Source organism: Phacochoerus africanus, chromosome 11 (assembly GCF_016906955.1).
Source record: "Phacochoerus africanus isolate WHEZ1 chromosome 11, ROS_Pafr_v1, whole genome shotgun sequence".
Taxonomy (NCBI): Eukaryota; Metazoa; Chordata; class Mammalia; order Artiodactyla; family Suidae; genus Phacochoerus; species Phacochoerus africanus.
This window is the reverse complement of record NC_062554.1, coordinates 12,238,255-12,254,197: the sequence shown is the minus strand read 5'-3', so window position 1 is coordinate 12,254,197 and position 15,943 is coordinate 12,238,255. Positions and strand designations below refer to the sequence as shown.

General features: G+C 53.7%; 1 protein-coding gene across 1 annotated transcript in view; it reads right to left on the bottom strand.

Moving 5' to 3' along the window:
- USP35 (ubiquitin specific peptidase 35) overlaps nt 1–15,804 on the bottom strand; it is a 77,619-nt gene extending 61,815 nt beyond the window's left edge. Inside the window, exons 1-6 of the mRNA XM_047752510.1 lie at nt 15,451–15,804; nt 8,428–9,110; nt 7,317–7,449; nt 5,629–5,758; nt 5,116–5,217; nt 2,900–3,058 (exon numbers count right to left, since the gene is read on the bottom strand). Of these exons, the coding sequence (XP_047608466.1) occupies nt 2,900–3,058; nt 5,116–5,217; nt 5,629–5,758; nt 7,317–7,449; nt 8,428–9,100 (1,197 nt within the window). The 5' untranslated portion in view covers nt 9,101–9,110; nt 15,451–15,804. The remainder of the gene's footprint in view (nt 1–2,899; nt 3,059–5,115; nt 5,218–5,628; nt 5,759–7,316; nt 7,450–8,427; nt 9,111–15,450) is intronic.
- Between the last annotated feature and the right edge of the window lie 139 nt (nt 15,805–15,943).

Genomic DNA, 15,943 nt, shown 5'->3' with positions numbered 1-15,943 from the left:
CTCTCCAGAAGACTTTCCACCATCTCCCCAAGTGGGGGCCCCCCACTATCTACACCTGTCCCAACTTCCTCTGTCTAGTGGCCTAGGTATTTGAGAGACACCCTGCCCCCGGATCAGACCGTAGCCCTTAGTGTGCAAGGCCTCGATCTCAACTCAGCCTGGGTTTCCCTGGGTGTCCAGGGCAGGGCTATGCTCTCTCCTCCATGACACCACACTTCACACTACAGACCCTGTTCATTCACTCAAACATTAGATAGAGATCAAAACAACACGGTCTCTGCCCATCAGAAGCCCACAGTAACAAGTCACTTCCAAAAAGTTTAGGTGCTGTCTCCTCTGCTCATCTACCTCCAGTAGTACCAGGGAGCTCAAAATCTAGAATGGCAGCTGCTTTTACTCTAAGTTAGCTCTGACTGTTTAAAAAAAAAAAAAACTAAACTCGGAGTTCCCATCGTGGCGCAATGGTTAATGAATCCGACTAGGAATCATGAGGTTGTGGGTTCAATCCCTGGCCTTGCTTAGTGGGTTAAGGATCTGGCATTGCCGTGAGCTGTGGTGTAGGTCGCAGACACGGCTGGGATCTGGCGTTGCTGTGGCTGTGACTGGCAGCTATGGCTCTGATTAGACCCGTAGCCTACGAACCTCCATATGCCGTGGGTGCAGCCCTAGAAAAGATGCAAAGACAAAAATAAATATATAAATAAACTCTTTCTTATGTAAAGGTGGAAAAACTAAGGAAATCCAAATAAATGCCAGAGGTTTTGTCTGTTCTATCAACTCTCACTCATGGTGGATTGTTCCCTTGTGTGTTTTGTAATGTGGGGATTACAAACTCGTCTTTAGTACAATTTCCTCTTTGTGGCTTGAAAGCGGTTTCATTTCTGTTTCTACCGGGCAACCCTTGGCTATTACTTTGAATGTTAGTGCCTGCGCTTAGAGGTCCCAAGAACTCAAAGAAGATAAGACTGTGAACCCTAAACCCACTTGAGAGTAGTCCAACAAGGACAAACTTCCTTTTTCCCCCGAATCTAGAGCGCAGACCGAGCCAGAGACATTTCCTTGATGTATATTTAGGACAATTTGTGTATTTTTTTCTAGAGCACTCTTTCCCTAGTGGTAAAGCCTTTCTTGGGTGCTGATTCACATGAGCCTCTGAGGGCTAACTCCCTCCTGGGGGCAGGCCCTAAGCCTCATCGCCTGTCCCCGCCAGCTCAAGGCCCTCGGGGACTAAGGTTGGCTATCTCACCCACTCCCTCCCAACCTCAGGGCAGAAGAGCAATCACTCTCACTTACCATTCTGGAATTTGGGTTTCTCTTCCTTTTTGACCCTTGGGGATTCCCCCTCACTTTGTCGCAAGCTCAGCTATGTTCTTAAAAAGACATTTTACATGTATTTTTTGGCCACACCCACAATATGCAGACATTACCGGGGCCAGGGATCAAACTCAAGCCACCGCAGCAACCCAAGCCACGGAAGTGACCATGCTGGATCCTTAACTGCTAGGCCACCAGAGAATTCCACGCTTGCTCTATTCTTTTTTTTTTTTTTTGTCTTTTTTTAGCTATTTCTTGGGCCACTCCCATGGCATATGGAGGTTCCCAGGCTAGGCGTCAAATCGGAGCTGTAGCCACCGGCCTACACCAGCGCCACAGCAACGCGGGATCCGAGCCGCGTCTGCAACCTACACCACAGCTCACGGCAACGCCGGATCGTTAACCCACTGAGCAAGGGCAGGGATTGAACCCGCAACCTCATGGTTCCTAGTCGGATTCGTTAACCACTGTGCCACGACGGGAACTCTGCTTGCTCTATTTTTAGCAAGCATTTCTAGGTGTTTTGTCACGAGACACTTTTCAGCTTGTCTATCTGCTGTGCTACAGAAATGGAAGTCAGACCAGAGGTTCTGAAAGCGCCACCACCGACCTGGACATCTTTCACCCACACTTGATCTGCCCCCTGCATCAAGCAAAGGGAAAGGGCTCAGTAACCCCAGGCCCTGGCTGCATCTCTCGCTACCTCTGTGACAGCACATAGGACACCAAACCTCTTCCAGTCTCATTTTCATCATCTATGAAATTGCCTCTCAGGTTTCTAGTGAGCAATGGAAGACAAAATGGGAAGACACTGTCAAGGACAGCACTAGCTACAAATATTATCGTCCTAGCAACCCAGCAAGCCCGGTTCAGAATCCCTTCCTTCCTTCCAGCCTCCTCCTCTAACTGGACATCTTTTCCTCCTCTGCCTCCTCACCGCTACGGGCTGACCCTCACAAGCATTTCACAAGCCGTTTAGATCAGAGTTACAGGTAAACCCATCAGTCACCCCGGTAGGTGTGAGTTCCTCGGAGGAGGAGACTTGGTCTGCCTTGTGCCTGTGTCCCCAGTTCTCAGCCTGGGCCTAGCACAGAGAAGGGCAAAAGTCCTATGGACAATCACGTACAACCCCTGCTCCAGCGTGCTCAGTCTGAGAGCAGACAGACACACAGACAGATGGGGACAGTGTGTGACAGAGGGATGCACTAGGGCCATGGAAGCTCAGAGAAGCCATGTCCCAACCCATGGGTGCGGGTGCCCAACTGAGAGTTATCAGGGAAGGCTCCCTGAGGGAGGTAGCACTTAGGCAGAGCCTTTAAGAGGGAGGCTTAACTAAAAGGAGCAGGAGCTATCCAGGCAGAACAAGAGAGGAGTTTAAGTTAGAGAGACAGGCACACGCAAAGGCTCAGAGCAACTGTGAGAGGAAGACCCACCTGGGAGGATGGCAGGTGCCTCCGTTGTGCCTGAAGCACAGGATAAGCCAGCAGAGGGAATGGCCAACAGCCAGGGACCAGATGCTGGAGGGCTGCCACTAACCTGTAGCACTGTCTGAGGGGGTCATGGGAGCAGGGGGACTGTCACTCACCTTGATGGCCTCCATGACAGGTTCGTACAGATCCGGGAAGCCCGGGAACCGGAACACCATGCAGTGGACCAGCTCCGCCAGTTGCTCCAGGCAGCTGGTCCCCGAGTTGGAGTCCTCCTTGACCAGAGAGGCCACCATTGGCGGGATATGAGGGAGGAGCTGTGGGAGCAGAGCAGAGTTAGCACTGGGTTACCTGCACGAGAGATAGGACAGTGGTCAGTGCTGGAAGCACCCAGAGTTCCTTGAAACAGAGAGGTTCACCCGCCCGAGCACTGCGCCCCTTACCTACGTGGGGCTTTGAGCCTTGCAGGCAGATGACTCTCTTTACAAAATTCTTGACCTTGGATATTCTGCCCTAGTCTCTTCATCTATTTAATGGCATCAATAATTCCTTCCTCACAGCTGAGGAGAGGCCTGAGCCCCAACAATTAAGAATTAGCCAGCTGTTGGAGTTCCCATTGTGGCGCAGCGGAAACGAACCCCACTAGGAACCATGAGGTTGCAGGTTCCATCCCTGGTTTTGCTCAGTGGGTTAAGGATCCGGCGTGGCCGTGAGCTGTGGTGTAGGTCGCAGATGTGGCTTGGATCTGGCGTTGCTGTGGCTGTGGTGTAGGCCAGCGGCTACAGTGCTGATTAGACCCCTAGCCTGTGAACCTCCATATGCCATGGGTGTGGCCCTAGGAAAGATGCAAAGACAAAAATAAATATATAAACTCTTTCTTATGTAAAAGTGGAAAAACTAAGGAAATCCAAATAAATGCCAGAGGTTTTGTCTGTTCTGTCAACTCTCACTCATGGTGGATTGTTCCCTTGTGTGTTTTGTAATGTGTGACCCTAAAAAGACAAAAAAAAAGAAAAAGAATTAGCCAACTGTTGCTATGGCGTAGGCTGGCAGCTGTAGCTCCAATTTGACCCCTAACCTGGTTACTTCCATATGCCTCGGGTGCAGCCCTAAAAAGAAAAAAAAAAAAATTAGCCAACTGAGCTGCCTAAAGAGCCCGAAGTCCTGAGTGACCAGAACTCTGTCACCCAGAAGTGATGCTGGGGCCACAATGTAGTCAGCAGGTGGACAGTCCTGACAGAGAATGACTGGCAACCAACATTTATGCATCAAACGCTTTATCCTCATAGTGATATTACTACCCCCATCTTATAGATGAAAAAATTAGGTTATATACTTTGCCATGGATTTCACCATGGCTTATGGGAGAAGATGGTGTCTGGGCAGGTCTGTCTGAACCCAAAGCCCATTTTTTTTCCTCTGTGCTACCTGTGCTGCGAGTGTTAACTTTCAAACCCGTGGAGGCCTCGTATCATAATTTCTCAGTCAGGTCATAGAAACTAGGAGTAAGGGAGCCCAGGAGAAGGATGAAAACAAAGAAATATCTGTCAAGTCCCTAGTCCCCAAGGTCTCAACAAATGTCACCTCATCTAATCCTCTCCCATCAGCCTCAGGGTTTATCCCGTCCCAGGCTCTGAGAGTTAAGTGCCTGGTCCAAGGTCACCACATCTGGCAAATGGCAGAGCTGGGACTCAACCCCACATATCCCAATTCCTGGCTTTATGCTTCTTCCCACTGTGCAAATCAGAAAGCATGAAGTTTCTGCCCTGACCAAGGGCCAGAGGAGTCCAGGGCCACATCTACAGGTCAGGGGAAGACAAGCAGGAAAAGGAGAGTGGCTCCCCAGGGCTGCAGGCTGCTTCTTCCAGGCGAGGGCTCTGAGGACAGCAGAAAGGGCCTGGAGCTAAGGCCAGGTCCCCTGGGTGCTGTGGCCAGGAAGGACAACAGGTCAGGAGTCAGACCAACCTGGCCTCAATCTTCCCTGAACTGCTCACGAGCTATGTATCTGAGATAATCAACCTCACCTCCCGAAATTGTAGTGTCTTCAGCTGAAAAATGGAGAAAATGGTAAAACCTCCCTAGTGGTCCTGACCTTGGAATAAAATGAATTAACATACGTACTTTTTTTTAGCATTGTGCCTGCTACACAGCTGGTACCCAGGGAACCCTAGCTGCCATCATTCTAGGCTCGTCTCTCTACTATGGGCCCGTGGGAGATCGCACACTCTCTCTGGCCTCAGTTTCCTATCTGTAAAGTGGGGTCCCAAGTCTCCTCCAGTCCTAACATTCAGGACTTCAAGCTCTGACCCCTTAAACCCCAAGGACAGCATGTCTGGCCTGCAGCCAGATCAGTAGGGGACGCAGGGGCCCTTACCAGGTGGAAGGCCTCATGGGAGTGCTGGAAGGTCAGGAGCATGTACTTGAGGACAGACAAGGCAGCTCCCCGGACAATAGGGTACAGAAGCTTGGAGAAAACCTGGAAGAAAGTTCCTGGTCAGGAGCCCCACAGGCCTGGGCTGCACAAGGCCAAGTGCAGCCCTGGGCCTGAAAGAGGGCCAGAGACACTGGAGTTAAAGCAGCAGATCCATGCAGGAGCACGAAGACAGAGGTGCTCCCAGACCTGGATGAATGGACAAGTGGTAAAATGGACAAAATGACAGATACTGGATGGCTAGATGGACCACAACTGAGAGACACACACCAGTGACTGAAGAGTCATTGGAATGAATGGGGGAAACCTGAGGCCCAGAGAGGGGCAGTGAATTGTCCCAGGTCACAATGCGCTCGGGTGGGAGCCCCAGTGGTCTGCCTCCCAGACCAGCACTGCCCCTGAAAGGAGACTAGCAGGAAAGGCCAGAAGCTGAGGCTAGGAGAGGAGCCCACCAACCTTCTCGATTTTGGCGAGTGAAACCTCGATCAAGATGCTGAACTTCTTAACAGCCGCCAGGCCCTTCAGCAGTGCAATGATCCACTTGTCAATGTTCTTCCCCAGGGGCCAGGACACCCAGTCGATCATCCTGGTGAGGGGAATGACCGTGACACAAGGACCAGGGAGGCCCGAATGCCTGGGAGGGGGCAGCCCAGGGACCAGCCATAATGACCTGAGATCCCCCCACACAGACTCACCCCTACACAGGGCAGCGTGGGATCGATCCATGGGATGCACTGAACACCTCGGAGAACTGCCAATGAGCCCAGCACAGGCACCCAGCAGGGACTGGGGCTCCCAGCCCAGCAGGAGGGGAGCCAGGCCCTCTTGGTCTCCCAAGCCCTCGCCCCATACACACTGAGCTGTAGCGGCACAACAGGGCTTCCCAGCCACCTCTGCCTGGACTGCGGCAGGCAATGGCAGGAGCACTGCCCTCAGGCCAGAAGCTCTGGCTCTGGCGAACCCCTGCTTGTGACCTGGAGCAAGTCACTTACTCTCCCTAGCCTCAGTTTCTACCCCTGTAAAATGGGGACAATACCTACCTCGCAGGGTTGTTGTAGGGATTAAAGAGACAACAATCGCTATGAGCTAACATCTATGTCGTATTCGCTCTGCACCAGACCTTGCTCCATCTACCTTTTGTGTGTTAGCCCATCTGAGTCTCACAAGGTGACACCTGTACACCCTGAGCATGAAGCTGCCACACAGAAGGTACTCAGGAAAATATCACTCGTACCATTGTTTTCACACTCAGTAGACAGTACTGGGAAGAGGTAGAACAATAGGAAATGAAAATAGGGGTAACTATGGGGATAAGAACTCCCATGGCACTATTCTAGGCACCTTACATGTACTAGCTCCTTTCACCTAATTCAATCCTCACAACAACCCTGTAAGATGGGCTTAATTATACTACATTTTAGGAAGCTGAGGCACAGAGGGGTTGAGTAACCCTCCCAGAGTCACACAGGCAAGAAGTGGGAGAGCCAGCATTTGAACTAAGGCAGCTTACCTCTAGAGCCCATGCTCTTACCCACTAAAGACAAGGAATCCAGGAAGGCCCCATGGAGACAGTGGATCTGCACACAGGTATGGAAAGAATGGCAGGGGGAGGCATGCCAGGTGATGGGGTCTGCAGAGCCAAAGGCCTGCAGGCAGGAGGGTAGGCGTCATATTCTGGGATCACTGGCCGGGCAGGTGTGGCTAGATCACAGGTGCGATGATGCTCAAATGAGGTGGGGGACGTGCAAGAGCTCTGTGAGCTGAAAAGCACCCAAACTCTGTTTCATCATATTTGCCAAACCCAGAAAGCACTTCATCAAGTACTTTTACCTTCTAACATGACCCCGTGGAAATGCGACAACTCCTTATACCACCTGTGCTATTACAAAGGAGAGAACTAAAGCTCAGAGAGTTCAGGGACTTGCCATCCAGCCTGAGCGCATCACTAGGGCAAGGCTCTCTGCGTCTCCCATAGCCAGCTAGCCCTAGGCCTGACACAGGAGCGGCTTGAGGAAGGATGGATGGATGAACATGCATGAGGGCCTGGGCCCTCTGACACTAAATCTAGCCCGGCAATCCCACCCAGTGGAAGGGGCTTCTGGGAGAGAGAAAGAGACCTGACCACCACTCAGCCCTCAGCCCACCTGCTGATAGCAGTCAGCATCTGGGAGTCCGTCACACTGTCATCATTGCTGAGGTTCCGGACGACACCATCCATGAGTTCCAATGGGAGGTGCTGGACCACACTGGCCAAGGCACTAGATGGCGGCTCCTCCTCTGGAAGACAGGGCTGGGCTGAGCTTCGCAGGGCAAGTGGGCCCCACACCTCCCTCATCACCCATGTCCTTCATGCTGCCAAGGAACTAAGCTGGGCCTTTGCAAAGAGCACATCCTTTCCGCCTCCTGCATCCCAGCCTCTGATCTCATCTGAGCTCATTCACTCAACAAACCTTTCCTGGCACAGCTCTGGCCCTGTGCTGGGCAAAGAAAAAAGCACTGACTTCGAACTATGCATGTACAGGCAAGGCCTGGAGAAGGGCTAACACTGGAGCTGGCAAGAACAAGTAGGAGGGCTATGGGACTTGGGGGGAAGGAAGACATTCCAGGTGGAACTCAATAGTCAAAGGCCTAGAGATTTTAAAAAAAAAAAAAAAAAAGTATCACAATTTGTTTTCAATCATATCAAGACCCAGGTCCTTATACACCTGGCCTCGATTCCTCCTCCAAGTGCACTCCCTTCCTTTCCCCTGAACCGCCGTATAATCAGGGAAGGCAAAGATTTTATTTCAGTCATTTCAACTAGAGCCCAATTGACACCGTTGTCCACAAAGGGCTAAGATTACCACTTCACAGCTGACACCCACTCTATGGTGCCTCCAGACCTTTCCGCCTGCCTCTCAGAGCGCCTTACCCCTGCTGCCTAGCGCAGTACGGCTCTCAAGGCCTGACTCAAACGTCATCACTTCTAATGAAACCCACCTGACGCAAAGGGCGCGATGACTCCCCCACCCCGCTGCCTCGCACAGCCTCCAGACAGACCTGGGTGCCCTCTCTGCAGGCGAAGCAGGCACGGGTACCACGAGACAGGAGCCCCACCCACCCGCAGGAACTCAGGGGGGTCTAGCTAACTAAACAAAGGAACATGGCGCTCCCCGACCTGTGCACTTGCACGCACAGGCCACAGCACCAGGCGGGCACGCCGCGCACAGGACTCTGCACGCACGGGCCCCGCCCCGGGCCTGACGGAACACGCACCTGTGCAGGAGATGACGGCGAACAGCTCCTTGAGGCAGGGCAGGATGGCGGCGGGTTGAGCTCGCCACAGCTGCGCCAGGAGCCCGCTCACCTGCTGGGCCTGCTCCAGGAACTCCACGGCGCCCTCCTCGCCCTCGGCCGGGCAACGAAAACGGCCCAGGGAGCGCACCAGCTGCTGGCAGAAGAGCAGGCGGTGCGGGCCGTCAGGGATGCAGCGTGGGTGGCGCGCCAGCAACCGGGCCACCTGCGCACAGGCCGCGGGCCCCGGGCGCTCGCACACGGTGCGTAGCACCTCGCGCCGCAGCAGCGCGAACACCTCGTCGGCTGCCGGCCCCTCGGGCAACAACTGCAGGCCGAGCTGCACGCAGGCCAGCGCGCGGGCGCCCGGCGGCCCGGCGCCCCCCTGCAGCAGGCGCAGCACGCGGCGCGCGCTAAAGAACTCTGCGAAGACTTCCGGGTGGTGACGGCCGGCCACGTGCAGCAGCTGGCAGCCCACGCGGCGCGGCAGCTCGTCGGCGCCACCCACGTAGAGGCGCGCGCCCAGCGCCAGCAAGGCCAGGCACTGCTCCCGCTCCAGCGGCTGCCGCGCCGCCTCCAGCACGCGCCGCACCAGTCCTTGCTTCACGCTCGCTGGGTATGACGACGTCACCACCGCCTCCAGGATCTTGTCCATGGCGACCGCGCTGCGGGGGACAAGGGAACAGGGTCACATTCTGCCTGCCAGTCCAGTCCCCAGGTGGTCCTATGGGTACGGAGACTTGGGGTAGGGGGGTAACAACTCAACCTTCCTGGGCCTCAGTTCCCTATCTGTAAAATGGGACAAGGATACCTACCTCAGTACGAAGTATCGTCACGAAGTAAAGCACCACGCCTGGCATATAATAAGCCCCAGTGGGTTGTAATTATTGCTGATGAGCTCCTCGCCGCTCACAAAGCCAACATCTGAACCTTCTCCCCTCCTGCATCCCCTCGCCCCTCTCTCCCTAGGCTTCCCTGGTGACCTCATCCATTCCTGGCAAGGCAGGTAAGAGCTAGATCTAGAAGCTAATGTCCACAGCCGTAGCCGAGGCAGGTCCCGTGGAGAGAGAAGCTGTGCGCACACACAAATCTTGCCTCCAGGGAGAAAGGGCTGCCGGGAATTCCCGAGATCCCTTGCGATCTGCTCCCAATCAACTTCTTGCTTTTTCTCAAATGACCTATCTTTTCCCAAGACTCCGCCTGTTTGTGAACGCTGTGCCCTTTGCCGGAAACTCTCTCCCAAACCCTCCGCCACCGACACACACTCATAAAACCAGGCAAAGTCCTATTTTTCTTTAAAGCGCACTTCAAATACACGTCCTTAATGAGAACCAACCTGGACTTCCAGGCATGAATTCATCCCTCATCTGGATTCCTACAGCCACCTGTGGCCTCTTCCTCCATTGCAGCCGCAATCACACAGTAGCAGGTTTTATGGGTCCAAAGCTCCTCCACTAAGGCAGAGCATCTCTCTGTTCAGCCCAGCCTGCGCAGGCCCTGTCGCCTCCCTAGCCTCAGCCCCCACCAGCCCCTCACTCTGAGCTCACTGTTCCTCCCTGCCACTGGACTTTTGCACTTGCTCTTCCCTCCCCTCCTTGCTTTGCTCACCTTGCCGACCTCAGTTCGAACGTCTTCCTCAGGGAAAACGTGCCTGACCTCCTCGTACAGGTCAAACACCCCTGTTAACAATTTCAGAGCATCCGTTATACCACTGAGCCTGATCACCTGATTGGGTTCATCCTCCTCCACCATACTATCCAGGTTTCTGAGTCACATTTTGTTGACGACAGTATCTCTAGGACCTAGCACAGTGCCTGGCACACAGTAGGGATTTGTTGAATGAGCAAATGCAGTGTGTGGTGTGAGTTACCGCTTCTTTATTCCTCTGAGCCATAACAGACTTTCCTCCGCCTTTCAGCTCGGCTCACTCTCTTAATATCCAACTTTCAGCTCCTAAAAGGCAGGACCATTTATTTGCTTCTTTGTATAATCCCACACTAGGTGGGACCCAATAAAAGGCGCAGCATACAGTAGGTGTTTATTTACACTTACTGGCTCAGTAAAAACTATTCTTAAGACCTGGAGTAGGTGTGAAGAGAAGCCAGACATTTCCTAGAAAATGGGCTAGAAACTTTCACTCGAAACCACAGATATGGAGTTCCCATTGTGGTGAAGAGAAAACAAATCTGACTAGGAACCATGAGGTTGAATGTTCAATCCCTGGCCTCGCTCCGTGGGTTAAAGATCGGGCATTGTGGAGAGCTGTGGTGTAGGTCGAACACACAGCTCGGATCTGGCGTTGCCGTGGCTGTGGCATAGGCCAGCAGCTGTAGATCCAATTACACCCCAGCCTGAGAAGGTCCATATGCTGCAGGTGTGGCCCTTAAAAAAAAACAAAAAACAAAAACCCTGCAGATACTGTAGGAACCCAACTATAAGCCCTAGGAGGACACTCCCTTCTCTGTCCTAGCTGAGACCACACCTCCAATACTGCGTGGTTACAATGCAAAGGGCTCATTTGTTTCTCATCAGGCTTTGAGCTCCTCAGGGCAAAGACCAGGCTTATTTCTCAGTCCCTGCAAAGTAAGTGGCTCTGAGGAGTTTACTGTGGTTAGAGGGTGTAGCCAGGGCACAGATCAAATCAATGGTTCCCAAATGCTGGCCTGGCTGCCTCAGAATCACCTGAGCACTTAGTACAAATTCAAATGCCCAGGGCCCACTCCAAGCCTGGGGCAGTGTTAGACTCTCTTCTCTGAGTAAGATTCATCCAGAATGCATTCCGCTTACCATCCAGGTTATGAATACTCTCTTAGCCTCTACGTCCACCCTGCAGGGCTGTTGGGAAGACAAACATAAAGGCCTTCGCGTGTGGCTGGGCACAAGGTGTCAGTTCCCTATGCTTTAGAAGCCAAGTCCTTGCCCTTAGGCGTTTCCGGTCTAGCAGAGGCACTGGTAAAGAATGCCAACACTAGCCATAATCTCAAAAGGCCTTTAAGAGTGCCTTTAAAAATGCATCTGCCGGAGTTCCCTGGATCTGGCCTTGTCACTGCTGTGGCTCAGGTTCAATCCCTGGCCCAGGAACTTCCACATGCCACGGGCACAGCCAAAAAAGAAAAAAACGCATCTGCCATTCAGCCCTGGTCCTCTCTTTCCTGGGCACAGGGCAGTGACTGTGTCTACCTTTCCTCGCAGACCGTTCCCCCAAACCCCTACCCCTGCCCTCCAGGCTAGTGGACTTAATATGCTTTCAACCCAGGACGCCAAGAAACCCTGGTACTCAGGTGACCAAGGAGAAACCCTAATCAATGAGATATTGACATCATGTGTGGAGGAAGAGGACCTGGGGGCAGGCAGAAATGGAGTTCCGGAGCTCAGGAAGGCTCTGGAAGTGGAGAGAAAATCGACTAGGAATGAGGAGTCCTGCATTCTAGTGTGACCTGGAGTAAATGCCATTCCGTCCTGCAACTCATTGTGTGACCTTGAGCACATTATCTCGTGAGCCTCTTTTCTGTAAAATGGATATAATTGATATCACGTTGAACCAAATCCAAGTGAGGGATCAGATGCTGGCAATTTCCTATCATTCTGCCTGATACCTACCACCCAAGATCGTTTGTGCTAACGGCAGCTCGGAGCTCGGTCAGTGAAGCCATTCTGTGAGGGTTCTCATCTCTGAGGCCAGCCCTGCAGCCTCTGGACAGTCTGTGTGGCCTGACCACTCTGGCAAGCCGTGCCTACCCACCCCCACTCCCATGCAGGCAGTCTGAGGTCAGCTGTCACCATGGTCACCAACCATGGGACTCAGTAAGATCTTGGATGCATTCATGCAAAAGGGTTTTTAGAGGCCTGGACCTCACCTGACCCATCCCCAGCCACAGAAGGGACACCGAACAATGGCTTCTCTCCCCATGGCATGGATGGGGAAGCTGGGGGTCAACAAGGGAGAGAGACGCGGCCTTGGCCCTCAGCCTCTCTGGGGGAGGAGAAAGCAGACCGCCTTGGGGGAGGGTGGATTACTCCTCCTTCTAGGCTCTGGAGGAGGATATGGCCTGTCCATGCCGACTCTGACCCAAGAGACAGCTGCCCCATGCCAAATGCAGCAGCAAACAGCAGCCATGTCCTCCCTCAGAAGAACCTGCATTGAAGCAGAAGACTCAATAGGATGGAAATCCTGTGACATTGGATTGCTGTGATCATTATATAACTACAGATATGATCAATTCATTTGAGTCATAATAATAAAAAAAAAGCAGAAGACCCAGGTTCTCTGGTGACCCAGGTTGACCAGGTGACCTTGGGTGAGTCTCTGCCAGGACTCCTCAGCCTGCTCACCTGGAAAATGGGAACCAGTCTGAGCCTACCAGTAAGTGGTTGAGACAAGACATAAAAAAAATAAGGGCTAGATAACAGATAAAACTAAGAGTCTATTCTTGGGACATGTGGCACTAAGAGGCAAAACAGACACTGTCAGGGAAGGAGACAAGGAGATACATACTCCTGATCTACTCGATTCTACAAGGAATTTCACCCATTATCCCTTGCTGCCAATTCAGCATTTCCACTCTCTCCCTGAGCTCCAGCCCCACCCAAGATCAGTTCCTCTCTACCTCTTGCCTGGACTAGTGCAGCAGCCTCTTAACCAATCTCCTCTTTCCCTTCCTCAATCCATCCTCCACTAGAGGCACATGTTCTGCAGGAGCACAGAGTCCAGGCTTCGAATCTAGTCCAGCTACTACCCCCCACCATGGCCACAGCCATCAAGGCTGGTGCTTTTCCACTCTCAGGGCCTCTGATCCTCAGAACGGGAAATGACCACCTTAGCCTTTCCCAGCCAGTGTGGCCGCTCCTGCTCACGTCATTGGCTTGTATCTCTCACTGCTGACATGACAGCCTGGGAGTGCCAGCAATACCCAGCCCACTCCAGCAAACACACAAGAAAATCACGAGCCCTCCCCTGGAAGGCCCAGATCCCTTTATTTGTCCCTCTTTCAATTGTGTACTGACAAGTCTCTGTTCCTGCACAGTAGAGCCCGACTAATCTTCAATCTCCATCACCCTCAAAGCACCGTGTGTGTGTGTGTGTGTGTGAGTGTGTGTGTGTTTGCAACTCCAGTGCCCTGCCTTACCCCCCACACCCATCCCCTGGCCAGGCACAACAGGTTAACCTCAGACAGTAAACTCCATCTGGCCATGCCCCTCCTCAGGACCCTCAAGGCTCTCCAGCCCCTGCAGAATAAAGTCCAAACTCCCGAGCCTGACATTCAAGTCCTTTCTGTGACATTAAGCTAATGTGGGGCAGGGCTAGAGATAAACTTGACAAACTCCATTTGGCAGTGAATCTATAGGAATTTGGGCAGTGGGCTTTTTCCTGCTTGATGCCTTTGGGGATGCCTTCTCTGCTGGGAAATGGCTTCTCCCTTTTCTCTCCTGATAAATTCTGACTCATCCTTCAATGCCCAGGTCACATGCCCCCTCCTCTGGGAAGCCTTTCCAAATCCCTCTGCAACTCAAGTCTCTGGGCTCTGGTGTCCCAAGGTCCTCTTCACTTCTCTCATCCCTTGGCAGCGTAACCAGATTGACTCTATGTCCATCTCCTCCACCAGGACAGGCTCTCCTTTGGGAGGAAGTAGGTCCAATCCCCTATCTATGCCCACTGCCCAGCACAAGACCAGGCACAGAGAGGAAGTAGTGTGGAGTAACAGAGAGATATGTGACAGCAAGATAAGATAAAACTCAGCATATGATCAGAAAAGCATCTTCCAAGGACCTGCCTAACCCTTGGTCCCGTCAGTGCCCCCTCAACCGCCCAGGTCTGGTCTTGCCTTTCTATAACCCTGAGAGTCTCAAACATCAACCAAGAAAGCCCCTACACAGGTCACTGGACGGGCCTGAGGGAGGAGTTACCCATTCGAGAAATGGCACAAACAATGAAAGCTGAAGAAAAAAGACAACAACAACAAAAAAAAAACAAAACAAAACAACCAGTTCCTGGTTAACCCTCAGGTCAAAAGCTCACAGAATCTCAGGGGACAGGGGAGGGGGCTTCAAGGTCTCGCTCGACCTCTCCATACCCCAGAGCACAGCAGCCCCTCCAAACCCCAGCGTTGAGGAGCCCATTCCCTTTCCTCCCGGAGGCTCACACCCAGGCTCCCTCCTCTCACTCCCATGGGTGCCAGAGCTCCCTTGGGTCGGGGTGAAGGGACCAGGCTGTCCCTTTCCCTGGGCCCCCAGGTCTCTGGATAGCAGCATCTCTCTCTGTATTTTCTAACTGAACCTCTAGCCAAGGCAGGCCCTGGGAAGGATCCTCTTGCCCTACTACCCAGAGGCCCTGAGATAAAAAGGGGTGGGGGGCTCACTAGTGAAAAAGTAACTGGTCTTTTACCGAAAGAGAACAGAGGGGAGAGAAGGGAAGAAGGTGGGAGCACATACTCCCTCTGGGGGCCTCCCCTCACCTACCTCTGATGGCCGCATCCCCACCCCCACCCCAGGCTTTCTGGAAGGGCGAGCACCAGTTTGACACACAGGGTCTTCTGTTCGCGAGGGTTATTATGGGGGCTGCACCGGAGCGGAGGATGCTGAGAATAGCAGAAACCCATTCTAAGTGGAGGCGGCCTCTTGGCTCCCCCAGTTTGTACCCCAGCTCGGCCCCACCCCTCCCTCCAGTTATACCAGTGCACTAGCTCCTAGCCCAGGCTGGGGCTGCGGACCCCCTGAAAGGCGGGAGGAGCTTCAAGATACCGGGCGCGGGTACCCTCAGCCCTGAGAGGGGCGGGGGCGAGGGCAGGATCACCTATATGCACAATAGATGAAGAACGAGCTTGAAGCCCAGAGAGGGGTAGCCACTTGCCCAAGGTCACACAGCCAGGCCCAGGATGCACCCAGATCTCCCACCTCCCAGCACCCTACTAGGAATTCAAGAGCCCTAGGCGCGTATCCCGGCTCTTGAACCATTAGGGTGCAGACACTCCCTCCCCGCAACCCGCAAACATGCCTGAGCCCACTTACCTCTGGGACCCCAGTGGTCCCTTCCTCAAAGCCGGCTCCCGGGCGGGGCGCTCAGGCCAGGCTGGACCAGCCTGGGCCAGGCTAGGTCAGGGCGGGTCCTTTGCTTCCCCCGGAGTGGGGACGCCCTCTGCCAGGTTCCAGCTGGCAAAGATGCTGCTTCCACTGCAAAGCCCAGCCTCTCCACCCAGCTCTGCACAAGCCAGTCCCACGGCAGCTCGACTCACCCGCGCGGCCGCGGGGCTGCAAGGCTGCGGGGCGAAGTGGGGGGAGGGGCGAGGTGCGGGAAACGGGGCGGAGCCGGAGCGGGGACCACCCCGCGAACCGCCACTCAAGCCGCGTCCCCTTTAAGGCCAGCCGGCCTGAGCGCTGGCGGGGGCGGGGCGGGAGCTGGACGCCTAACTGCAATGTTTCCTGGGAGATGGAGTTCCCCTTGCGGCGCAGAACCGCAAAAGAGCCCAAGGAGAACTACAAGTTCCGGATCGCAGCGCGCGGG